Source organism: Papio anubis, chromosome 13 (genome assembly GCF_008728515.1).
Source record: "Papio anubis isolate 15944 chromosome 13, Panubis1.0, whole genome shotgun sequence".
Lineage (NCBI taxonomy): Eukaryota > Metazoa > Chordata > Mammalia > Primates > Cercopithecidae > Papio > Papio anubis.
Window position 1 is genome coordinate 34,027,181 of NC_044988.1, and position 12,671 is coordinate 34,039,851.

General features: G+C 34.4%; 1 protein-coding gene across 6 annotated transcripts in view; it reads left to right on the forward strand.

The window, feature by feature from the left end:
• The window catches only part of JAK2 (Janus kinase 2), a 155,847-nt gene that overhangs the window by 83,992 nt on the left and 59,184 nt on the right, over window positions 1-12,671 (forward strand). For all 6 annotated transcript variants that reach the window (XM_031654210.1, XM_031654213.1, XM_031654212.1 and 3 more), the window contains 6 exons: window positions 1,946-2,103; window positions 3,729-3,840; window positions 6,049-6,235; window positions 6,954-7,081; window positions 9,469-9,603; window positions 10,668-10,755. In XM_031654210.1, coding sequence (XP_031510070.1) covers window positions 1,946-2,103; window positions 3,729-3,840; window positions 6,049-6,235; window positions 6,954-7,081; window positions 9,469-9,603; window positions 10,668-10,755 — 808 coding nt within the window. The remainder of the gene's footprint in view (window positions 1-1,945; window positions 2,104-3,728; window positions 3,841-6,048; window positions 6,236-6,953; window positions 7,082-9,468; window positions 9,604-10,667; window positions 10,756-12,671) is intronic.

The window sequence follows — 12,671 nt, forward strand, 5'->3', positions numbered from 1 at the left end:
TATCTAGCTTTATTTTCATTTTCTACAAGAACTCTGTAAAGTAGTGGACTTCTCAATACAAAATTTCACATCATCAAACTTGTCACATATGATAGTGTTTTTACTTCTTTTCTGGAGAAGTACCTCTTCGATCACAGTGTCTTACTTTATAGTGTGGACTGGAAGCTCTCTAGGTACAGCTATTATTTTGTACAGCTGTAATTTTTGGTCATTCCTTTCTCATCCTGGTAACTGTGTTTTCATCTCTCTTATATTGGATCTGATTTTCTGAATCTCATGTTTGCCCTGTTTTTCTAGGTACAGCTTCTGGTATCTGTTGGTATTTTTAATGTGATTGAGACAAATTAGAAAATTAATTTAGAGAGGAATTTTACATTTTTCTCATATTGGATTTTCCTACCAAGAACATGGTTAATCTTCTGTATATTTAAATAAAAAGTTGTATAAGAGTGTTTTGAAGTTTTTGTTAATTATTGATATTGCATCCTTTTTGTTACAAATGGGGCTTTTTTCTTTATATAACTGACTTTTTGCATGTAAAAATATAAATATTTTTATATATGTACATATATTTTCGCATTTAAGTAACATGCTGCATTTTAGGCTGATTATATATTCACATATGTATTAAGATACAATCAGGCCGGGCATGGTGACTCACGCCTGTAATCCCAGCACTTTGGGAGGCCAAGGCGGGTGGATCATGAGGTCAGGAGTTTGAGACTAGCCTGGACAAAAATGTTGGAACTCTGTCTCTGCTAAAAATACAAAAATTAGCTGGGCGTCTTGGCGTGTGCCTGTAATCCCAGCATCTTGGGGGGCTGAGACAGGAGAATTGCTTGAACCCTGGAGGCAGAAGTTGCAGTGAGCCGAGATCGCGCCATTGCACGCCAGCCTGGGCGACGGAGCAAGACTCTGATGGGGAGGCGGGGGGCGGGGGGACAAAAAAAATCATAGCATAGCTACATTTCCTAACATTTTAGTTTGTAGCATGAATACTTTAACTTTAGTAGTACATAATTGGTATGTAGTCTGTGGCTCACGCCTGTAATCCCAACACTTTGGGAGACCGAGGTGGGTGGATCACTTGAGGTCAGGAGTTGGGAGACCAGCCTGGCCAACATGGCGAGAACTTGTGTTTACTAGAAATACAAAAATTAGCTGGGCATGGTGGCACACGCCTGTAATCCCAGCTACTCATGAGGGTTAGGTGGGAGGATCGCTTGAGCCTGGGAGGTAGAGGTTGCAGTAAGCCAAGATTGTGCCAGTGCACTTCAGCCTGGGCGATGGAGCAAGACCCTCAAAAATACCGCATGTTCTCACTCATTGGTGGGAATTGAACAATGAGCAATTGAACATCGGTGGGAATTGAACACTTGGACACAGGAAGGGAATCATCACACACCGGGTCCTATTGTGTGTGGTGGGGGAGGGATAGCATTAGGAGATATACCTAATGTAAATGACGAGTTAATGGGTGCAGCACACCAACATGGCACGTGTACATATGTAACAAACCTGCACGTTGTGCACATGTACCCTAGAACTTAAAGTATAAAAAAAAAAAAAAAAAAAAAGAAAAAGAAAAAAAAAGAAATGCTCATGATTTCTAATGTCAACTTTTATATTGTATTAAATAGATTTCTAGCTGAGATAACTGGTATATTAGTCTAAGAAGGACATTGGAAAATAAAGTAAAACGATGGATATAGAATGAACTATAACTGGTAAGGTATGATAATCTGTATTTAGGAGGATCTTAAATATCAGACATAAGAATTTGTAATTCATATTGAGTACTGAGCCATAAAAGACATGTGAGCAATTTAGAAGAAAATGTATTTAGGTGAATTACTCTAAAAACGTGGAATGAAAAAATTTTTCAATATTTAACATGGAGTTGACTTTCTAAAATGTGCCGTTTCTTTTTCTTTTCTCCGCTTAGGAAATTGAACTTAGCTCATTAAGGGAAGCTTTGTCTTTCGTGTCATTAATTGATGGATATTATAGATTAACTGCAGATGCACATCATTACCTCTGTAAAGAAGTAGCACCTCCAACAGTGCTTGAAAATATACAAAGCAACTGTCATGGCCCAATTTCGTGAGTAATACAGACTTAAAAGTAAATTTTTAGAAAAGTAAATGATATATTTACAAAGAAGATTTAACACAGTGATACATGTATGTTTAGGAAAAAACATTAATTTGACAAGTTTTTTTAAACAAAAGGCTATTTGCAATCAGATTACATAATAATTAGAATTATTTAGCATATAATTTACCATCTGTATCCCAATCTATAATATTTATAACCTGTACAAATTTAACATTTGTTAATCATGCCTATGTGTGATTCGCTCCTGAATGTTAGTAAAAAAGACCTCCAATTTATGTGTTATTAATTTTAAAATACTGTAAGGAAGCCACAGTGCAAAATTTGAAAATGCTTTATTTTTGGATAGTCCATCTCCTACTGAAAGGTTCAAACACAAGATGTATATGATGTCCACATTTCTAGACTAGTGCTATGTAGAACTTTCTGCAGTGATGAAAATAGTCTGTATCTGTGCTGTGTAACATAGTAGCCACTAGCTACATGTGGCTGTTTAGCATTTGAGATGTGGCTAGTGCAACTGAGGAACTGAATTTTAATTTCTTTACATTTAAATAACTACATGTGGCTAGTAACTATCATATTGGCTCACATGGTTGTAGATCCTTATTTTAATACTGGGTAAAGCCAGCTATCATGCATAACATGCATAACATCTATTTAGCTTACGTCCTAATGATCTCTTAGGTGAGATGTGGTATATTGACAACAGATTTGAATAACTTGAGCAAAGGGAAAATCTGGGATCGTGAGCATACTATGTTCTTTGCATTTAACCTACCCCTAAGTATTTGAGAAAATACATCTTGGGTAATATAAAGACTTGATTTAGTCTATGCTTAATATTTTTTTAGTAGTGAATATGGTTGCTATGAAAAAGTTGTACTACTTGAACTTCGTCTGTAATTTACATGTTAAATATTTTTAAAACTCCTTGCCTTTATTCATGTATCCATAAATTCATTCAAACATTCTTTTATTTATATTTACTGAGTAACTACTATGTGCAAGCATTGGTTTATATATTAGAAATATGGTGATAAGTGAAACAGAATGATTCTTGCTTTTGTATAGATTAGATTTTGCTTTTCTTTCAAGGTGTGCAGCTTCAGAAAACAGAAAATTTTAAAAATCAGTTGTCTTTGTCAGTTGCCATGGTTCTTCTCTTAGACTTTGTTATCATACCAAATAATAAAATCATGCATTCAGATTTCTATGTCAGTAACTGCTATTGTAGAAGAGATATAAATATTTTCTGACATATTATCTTTATGGTTACATGAAGTTTTCAGAGAATATGATTTTAAAAATATTAACTTTGTAATCAGCAGGCAGAAAAATCAAATGAACAAATTGTTTGTTGTGATTTTGTCTTATAATACCTTTTATTGGTTTTTAAAGCTATATAATTGTCCCTTGAAATGGTTTGAACTTATGCAAAATAGCTTGGTACTTTGATTTTTTCCTTTGAAGGATTATTGCTAAACATATAAAGTAGAGGAGACAGTTCTGACAGTTTTAGATTTGACTTTTGATTTTTTTAGATGGCACTTGGTCATAATGTTATGGTGCTTGCTATATTATCATTCAAATTGCTTTTTCTTTACCTTTAGGATGGATTTTGCCATTAGTAAACTGAAGAAAGCAGGTAATCAGACTGGACTGTATGTACTTCGATGCAGTCCTAAGGACTTTAATAAATATTTTCTGACTTTTGCTGTCGAGGTTAGTATGTCACACTTATTAATAGTAACACTTTAGTTCATTTAATTTCCTCTGCATATTATTTACCATATTTCCTTTTTAATACTCAGAATTATAGCTATATATAGGATATAACTAGTATAATGCTTAATTTCCTCAGAGATTCTGTACAAATAAATAAGATATAATTCCCAGGGTTTATATAAAAATATAAAATAATTTATGTCTATCTTTTTATTTTGCATTTATTTTATTTTCTGATGTTTTGGTGTTACCAGTGTGTCAAAAGGTATTTCATCAAGTGTCTTGATGTTTCTTTTTTTTTTTTGCAAAACTGGAAATCCCTGCCACATGATGTAGAACAAAATAAATTGGAAGCAAATTTTCTGTTTATTAACAGTGGTTACAGAATTACAGGAAACAGAATTAGAGAAAAATAGGGCAATAACAAAGAAACAGATACATTAAAGCACTTTTAACTGGTGATTTTCTAATATTAAGAATAGTGGTCTACAATGCATGTTTTAAAGGTAAAACCCCACTGTTAATACAGATCATCTTGGATCTCATCTGTGATTATTTACTATCACTTATGAGGCAATTTCATAGTATAAATCCTAAGAACCTTTATAGAAGCTTCCAAATTTATCTTGATTTTTAAAAATAGAGAAAATAAGAATTTTGTTATTCAATTATTTTAATTTTTATAAAATGCAACTTATATTTGGCATATGTAGAGGGTAGATTACAGAAAGTAGGTTACACCATCACTTCACCTTTGTGTAAAACTGGTCATCTATCCTAATTTCAAAGTATCCTCTTACTATAACAGATAATAGTACATTATATTCAAGTATCAATTCAAAAACTATATATATATATTTTATGTTCACTGTATGTGCCAATCCTAATATGAGAGCTATATATTAGAGAGTTTATGCTACAGCCCTACCTTCAAGAAACTTATCTACTGGACAAACAAAAATTTTCAAGTATACAAAAAATTCTAAATCGAACATGTAATTATCTAGCATAGGCAAATATAGACAGTAACAGACAGGTTTACAATTATTAAGAAAGGTTGGCTGGGTGTGGGTGGCTCACGCCTGTAATCCCAGCACTTTGGGAGGCCAAGGCGGGTGGATCACGAGGTCAAGAGATCGAGACCATCCTGGCCAACGTGGTGAAATGGTGAAACCCTGTCTCTACTAAAATTATAAAAATTAGCTGGGCATGGTGGTGCACACCTGTAGTCCCAGCTACTCGGGAGGCTGAGGCAGGAGAATCGCTTGAACCCGGGAGGCAGAGGTTGCAGTGAGCCAAAATTGTCCCATTGCATTCCAGCCTGGCAACAGAGTGAGACACTGTCTCAGAAAAAAAAACAAAAACAAGAAAGGTCATTTGGCATAGGAAGAACTTGATTGACCTTGAGGTATTGGTAGATTTTATATAAATGTTTCTGAGTAGAATGAATATGTTTATAAAATGCACCTTAAAAAAACAGATGAACAAGTTCATAATATAGTGCATAAGACAAATATTTAAAAACTGCAAAATATTAAAAATGTCATATTAAAGATAATTATACAAATACAATGGTGGTGCAGTGGAATGTCTGAATGTTCACCTTTGCTTGTGCAATGAGGTGAGCATGAGAGAGGACCTCTTAGAAAAAGTGGTACTTGAACTGAGTTTTGATGAATGAATAAAGAAAGGTTCACTGCTCAGAAGAAGTGGGTATACATTCTTAGGTAGAGAGATAGCATGAAGAGTTATCAAGGCATGAAGCAGCATGGCATTTGCTTGAAATGATTTAAGTCATTTAATATGGCTGGAACATAGGTTGTATGTTGGCAGTGGCAGGAGCTGAGATTGGAGATGGAGGCAGAAACCAGCTCATGGAAGGCTCTATATGCTACATTTGTTTTAGGTTTTATCTTACAAATGATGGGAAGCTATTAAGGATGGTATTACTATTGCTATTAATTATCATTGCCTTCTTCCATACGTTTTCATAAAATCAACTTTTAAACCACTTTTATAGGCTGAGAAATTGTAAATTGCCCTTTTGAGGAACTAAGTACTTCTATTACTATACTGGCACTACATTGGATTCTTGGTTCAAATGTTTATTCTGTTGCTTGTTCTTGTGATATCATTTTGTCAGAATAATCACTATGATGTCCATTGTGAGTATCCCTCCCTTTCTTTATAATTAAACTTATACAGCGAGAAAATGTCATTGAATATAAACACTGTTTGATTACAAAAAATGAGAATGAAGAGTACAACCTCAGTGGGACAAAGAAGAACTTCAGCAGTCTTAAAGATCTTTTGAATTGTTACCAGATGGAAACCGTTCGCTCAGACAATATAATTTTCCAGTTTACTAAGTGCTGTCCCCCAAAGCCAAAAGGTAAGATAATTTTCTAGTTATTTTTAAATTACTGGTCATGGATTGTGTATGTGGTGTGAAGTATCTTTAGTACATTGATTTCAAAGGATATATGAAAGAAGCAGCTCTAAAAGTTAATTTTATCTTATTCTGTTGTACAAGCATCATCAAATAAGATTGTTTACTTTGGTTTTGGTGGTCTAGAAGTGACTTGAAGTTCAATTATTCTAAAATGAGATTTTAAACATAATAATTTTGTGGTATGATGTCATTTATTGAACTAGTAAGATCTCACTACTAAATTCTCATGTTGTTTTAAGTAAAAATTTTCATATACTTTGAGGATTTTAATTGCTGTATTTTAAAAATAAAGATAGTAAAGTTGGAAATTCCTTGAAATAATGAGCCTTACTATTAAAAATTATTAAAATTTCTGAAAAATTGTATGAGTTAAGGAAGTTACTATAATTTTGAATTAATGAAATAACTGGCAGGAATACATCAAAATTCAAATTACATTAGTTAAGAAAGTGATTATAATTTTGAATATATGAAGTAACTAAGAATAATACATCAAAGTTCAATGAGTTAACCCCTAAAATAATTTTCTATTATAAAAAAGAACAATGAGGAGTTATTAAGCATTTCTTATATATAGAACACATTTCATTTTACTCCTTGGCGCAATTCATATTTTCAGTGTATTTTGACGTGATATATATGTATTTTATTTTTTCAGATAAATCAAACCTTCTAGTCTTCAGAACGAATGGTGTTTCTGATGTACCAACCTCACCAACATTACAGAGGCCTACTCATATGAACCAAATGGTGTTTCACAAAATCAGAAATGAAGATTTGATATTTGTAAGTCATTAGATACTGATTACTGTCTTTTTTGTCCTTTTAAAACAACATGTTTTCTTGATTTACATTCATGTGTCATTTGGAATTATTTTGTTATAACATATACAAATTTAGTTGTGATTTAAGTATTTTTCCTTTGAAAGATATACCAACCTTGTGTTAGATGTTAGCAAAATTAATTATCTTAATTATCCTAAGAATGGAATCTTAATTTTCTTTTTGGAAATTTAAAAATGATTCTTCACAAAAATTAAAAATATACAAAGACCTATATTGTTACTCTCAAGTTCTCAAGAAAATAAGGGAAATTCAAGGGGTTAAAAATAAAGAAGAAACTGAGACAAAAATCCAGCCATCTCTCAGTGTCCATGAGGGATTGGTTCCAGGACTACCCATGGATACCAAAATGTGAGGATACTTAAGTGGAACCTGTGGGTATGAAAAGTTGGCCCTCCATATACACGGGTTTTACTTCCTATGAACACTGTATTTCTTTTAAAAAGTAACTAGTAATTATTTTTAAAAATTATTTATTTTTTAGAGGAGGACTTGCTCTGTCACCCAGGCTGGAGTGCAGAAATACTATATTTTCCATCTGAGTTTCCTTGCAGATGCAGAACCTGCCTTGCCAGTACAGAGGGCCCACTGGATTTATTGAAAAAATATCCACACATAAATGGACCTGTGCAGTCCAAACCCATGCTGTTCAAGAGTCAACTGTAGTACATTAGATCTGATAATTTGGCTGCCAGGTGGTGAGACTGGTGATCAGCCACATTTATCAAGGAGGTTAAGACTTAAAAGCAATTTAAAAGGGCCAGGTCTCAGACCTGCACAAGGCAAGGAGTTAAAAGTGAGACTATCCCTGAATAAAACTAGGACCCTTAAGTAAATACATCCTCAGTAACACAATATATAGAATGTGAAAAATTCACCCACTGGCAAGCAGAGAAGAAAAGGAATTTTGTCATTTTTAATTGGGTTTCTAGTGAGGAAAAGCAGTCTCTCCTAAGAATTTGTCATCACAAGCTTTTGAATTTGGGTTTCCTTATACTACCTACATAGACTGAGAAACTCTAAATTAAAAGTGGTCCTCTCCTAATATTGTGTGGTGCTTAGAAGAAACAAAAAAATCTTTTTGGAACCACATACTCTTAACCTAGGCAACCCATGATTCCCACAGATAAAACCATTCCAAACATGAGCTTTTAATAGAAAATTTAGAAACATACAAGGAAATAATGCAGGATTAAGTAAGAGTCAGTAGACCAACAAACATCAAAATTAGAACTCCAGGAACTTCCTATCACAGAATTTTCAGATACAGACTATAAAATACATATACATGTTTAAAGATAGAAAAGGAATTGAAACCATGGAGAAATAAGACATTGTTTTAACAAACAAAAAAGATTTCAGGAAAACAGAGAAATGATAAATATCATCACTGACATTAAAACAGAATATACAGGATGAAAAGGAAATTACTTATAGCTGAAGAGAGATGTGAACTGCAAGACAGATCTGAAGAAATTATTAAGAATGTAGGGGTTAGGGAGAAAGAAATGGGTTATATGAAAGAGGGATTAAGGGGCGTTAGGCAGAATGAGAAAGAACAACTGATATCTGAGCTCTTTAAGGAGACAAGTCCTCCTGTGAATAACAGGAAACAGAGTGGCCAGGTAACTTGACTAACATTACAAAACTAATAAATAGTAGACCTTGGATTTGAACACAAGCAGCGTTACTTCAGAGTGCAGGCTTTCAACAATTACTTTGTAAAGATATGCAAGAAATACTAGTATTAGTAGTAATAGCTAATACTTAATGCACATTTACTGTGTGTCATGGACTGTACTAAGGGCTTTTTGTATTTATTCACTTATTGTTTATAACAATCCTATGGGAAAATAGTTGCTTTTCTCATTTTTCAGATGAAGAAACCAAGACAGCTGCAGCACAGAGATTAAATAGCCTGTACAAGGTCATAAAAGTGGTAATAAGAAAAAGTCAGATATTCTGCCTCTGCAGACCACATTCTCTATTGTACTAGTAGGAAAGACAAACAAAATGATTCTCATGTAAGCAAATGTAGGTAAACACTGACTCTATTTTTAAAAAGTGATAATTATAGCCCATTCAGGAGATTTCAAAACCAAGTAGAGCCAAAATACACTTAATTCATTAATCCTTGTTTTCTGTCTCTCATTACTATTTAAGGAAGCAGAATAAAAGAATTAATTTGGAGTCTCAAATCTGGATTTAGACTCTAAGGAAAATACTTGCTTATGGATTAAAAAAAATTCTTCCTCATTGAACGTATTTTCTTGTTCCTACTTTGTTCTCCATCTTTACTTATTCTTTACTTTTACCTTTTTCTCTTGAAGAATGAAAGCCTTGGTCAAGGCACTTTTACAAAGATTTTTAAAGGCATACGAAGAGAAGTAGGAGACTATGGTCAACTTCATGAAACAGAAGTTCTTTTAAAAGTTCTGGATAAAGCACATAGAAACTATTCAGAGGTGTGTATGTTCTTTAGTTCATGTGGTTTATGCTGTTTAAAGATGTACTCTCATATTCATACAACATACTCATGTGTGCAGCTTTTCAAAATTGTAAGTTTTAAATGTATCAAGGACTTCTCTGAGGATATATTCTTGTGGGGCTATAGAATTACAGGGTTTGAAAATTACAGGATTACAAAAAATTCCAAACTAATTATGTTTAGCATGTTAGGAGTGTTATTACATTTCTGCATATACTGTGGCCATGATTTTCAAACTTGGCTCCCCAGAGCTTTATGGGTTACACAGAGGTTCTTCTACAATTTCATTTATTTAAAAAAAAAAAAAGTTTCAAAGGCACTGTACTAAGGAACATACTTAGTGAAATCTGGATGCCTCTGGGCATCATCCAGAGATGCTAGCTGGCAGACCCTGTGGCCAGTTGCCAGAGCTCCGAACACAGCAAGATATGATACTTACAATATCTTAAAGGGTGTTAGTGGAAGATGATGTGAAAAGTTAAAGCCAAAGAGTTGTTCTAATCCAGCACACCACAGTATTGGTGATCGTGATTCACTAAACAGTCATACCCAGTGGTTCTAGTCAATGTCTAGTGGAATTGGAGTGATGTTAAAACTACGCTAGTGTCCTGACACAGATGTCATGATATTTTATCTGCACATTTTTAATTCTTTAGGAAGTATTATTTAAAGGCTACATCCATCTAACTCAGTTCCCTATATCTATCTCTGATGTCTACCTCTGGTTGTACATCTGTCCTCTATTTCAGGTGTTAAGCATCAAGCCTGTTTGACTGGCATCATTCATGATTCCTGTACCACTCTTGCTGTCTCTCACTTTGATCTCCATATTCCAGACTTACACAGGGGTTTCCTCAGAACGTTGATGGTAGTTGCAGGTCCATATAAAGGGACCAAAGCACATTGTATCCTTATCTATAGTCATGCTGAGAGTAGGAGAAAGTGCATCTTTATTATGGCAGAGAGAATTTTCTGAACTGAGTACTTATGGACAACAGTCAAACAACAATTCTTTGTACTTTTTGTTTTTCTTTTCCTTAGTCTTTCTTTGAAGCAGCAAGCATGATGAGCAAGCTTTCTCACAAGCATTTGGTTTTAAATTATGGAGTATGTGTCTGTGGAGAGGAGAGTAAGTAAAACTACAGGCTTTCTAATGCCTTTCTCAGATCATCTATTTTTGTTTATATAGAAAATTCAGTTTCAGGATCACAGCTAGGTGTCAGTGTAACCCATAATTTAACAGGAATTAAATATTTTTGAAACTGAAAACACTGTAGGACTGTTCAGTTATATCTTGTGAAAAAGGAAACCAATGAATAAAGTTAAAAGTAGAAGGTTACAATGCCCAAACAATAGAGTATTATAGGAAACAAATGTCTATAACATTTTGTGTTCATGATAGCAAAAGAGATTATGGCAGGTTCAACATAACATTGGAATAACTGGCCTTTTCATTACAAACTTCTCTGGAATTATGAAGACAAAGCATATAAATGATACACTTAATTTTTAATGGAACTGACTGAAAATATTGTGTTGATATGATACTAGATATATTTTTTGGTTAAATTTAGGTTGTTCATAGAAACTACTAAAAGTATAAATCATACCCCAAGCTTTAATGGTATACAGGCATGCCTCATTTTATTGCACCTTGCTTTATTGTGCTTCTTAGATATTGTATTTTTTACATATTGAAGGTTTATGGCAACCCAGTGTCTAGCAACTCTGTCGGCAACAGTTTTCCAACAGCATGTGCTCATTTCATGTCTCTGTGTCACATTTTGGTAATTCTGGCAACATTTCAAACTTAAAAAAAAACCATATGGTGATCTGTGATCAGTAATCTTTAATGCTAGTATTGTAATTATTCTGGGGTGCCTCAAACAGAGAGAATATAAGAAGGCAAACTTCATAGATAAATGCGGTGAGTGCTCTGACTGCTCCATCAATGAGCCATTCCTCTGTCTCTCTCTCTCTCCTGGGGCCTCCCTATTCCCTAAGACAACAATATTGAAATTAGGCCATTTAATAATCCCATAATGGTCTTTAAATGTTCAAGTGAAAGGAATATTCACCCATCTCTCACTTTAAATCGAAAGCTAGAAATGAAGCAGCAAATGTTGATGTGGAAGCTGCAGCAAGTTATCCAGAAGATGTAGCAAAGACCACTGATGAAGATGGCTTAGTGAGGAAGGCATACTGAAAGCCAAGACAGGCTGAAAGCTAGGCCTCTTGCACTAAAAAGGCAAGTTACGAATCCAAAGGAAAAGTCCTTGAAGGAAACTGAAAGTGCTACTCCTGTAAGCACATAAATTACAAGAAAGTGAACAGCCTTATTGATGATACAGAGAAAGTTCTAGATAGAAGATCAAACCAGCCACAACATTCCCTTAAGCCAAAGCCCAATCTAGAGCAAGACCTTACTGATCTTCAGTTCTATGAAGGCTGAGAGAGGTGAGGAAGCTGCAGAAGAAAAGCTGGAAGCTACAAGAGGTTGGTTCATGAGGTTTAAGAAAAGAAGCCATGTCCACAGCATAAGTGCAAGGTGAAGCAGAAAATGCTGATGTGGAAGCTACAGAAAGTTATCCAGAAGATCTAGCAAGGACCATTGATGAAGATGGTGACACTAACAAACAGATTTTCAAATGTAAACAAAACAGCCTTCTGTTGGAAGAATATGCCATCTAGGACTTCCACAGCTAGAGAGGAGAAGTCAGTGCTTGCCTTCAAAGCTTCAAAGGACAGGCTGACCCTCTTGCTAAGGGCTAATGCCACTGGTGACTTGAAATTCAAACCAGTGCTCATTTACCATTCCAAAAATCCCAGGGCTCTACAAATTATGCTAAGTCTACTCTGCCTGTGCTCTATAAATGGAACAATAAAGCCTGGATGACAGCACGTCTGTTTATAGCATGGTTTACTGACTATTTTAAGCCCATTGTTGAGATCTGCTCAGAAAAAAAGATTGCTTTCAAAGTATTACTGCTCATTGACAATGCACCTGGTCACCCAAGCACTCTGATGGAGATGTACAAGGATGTT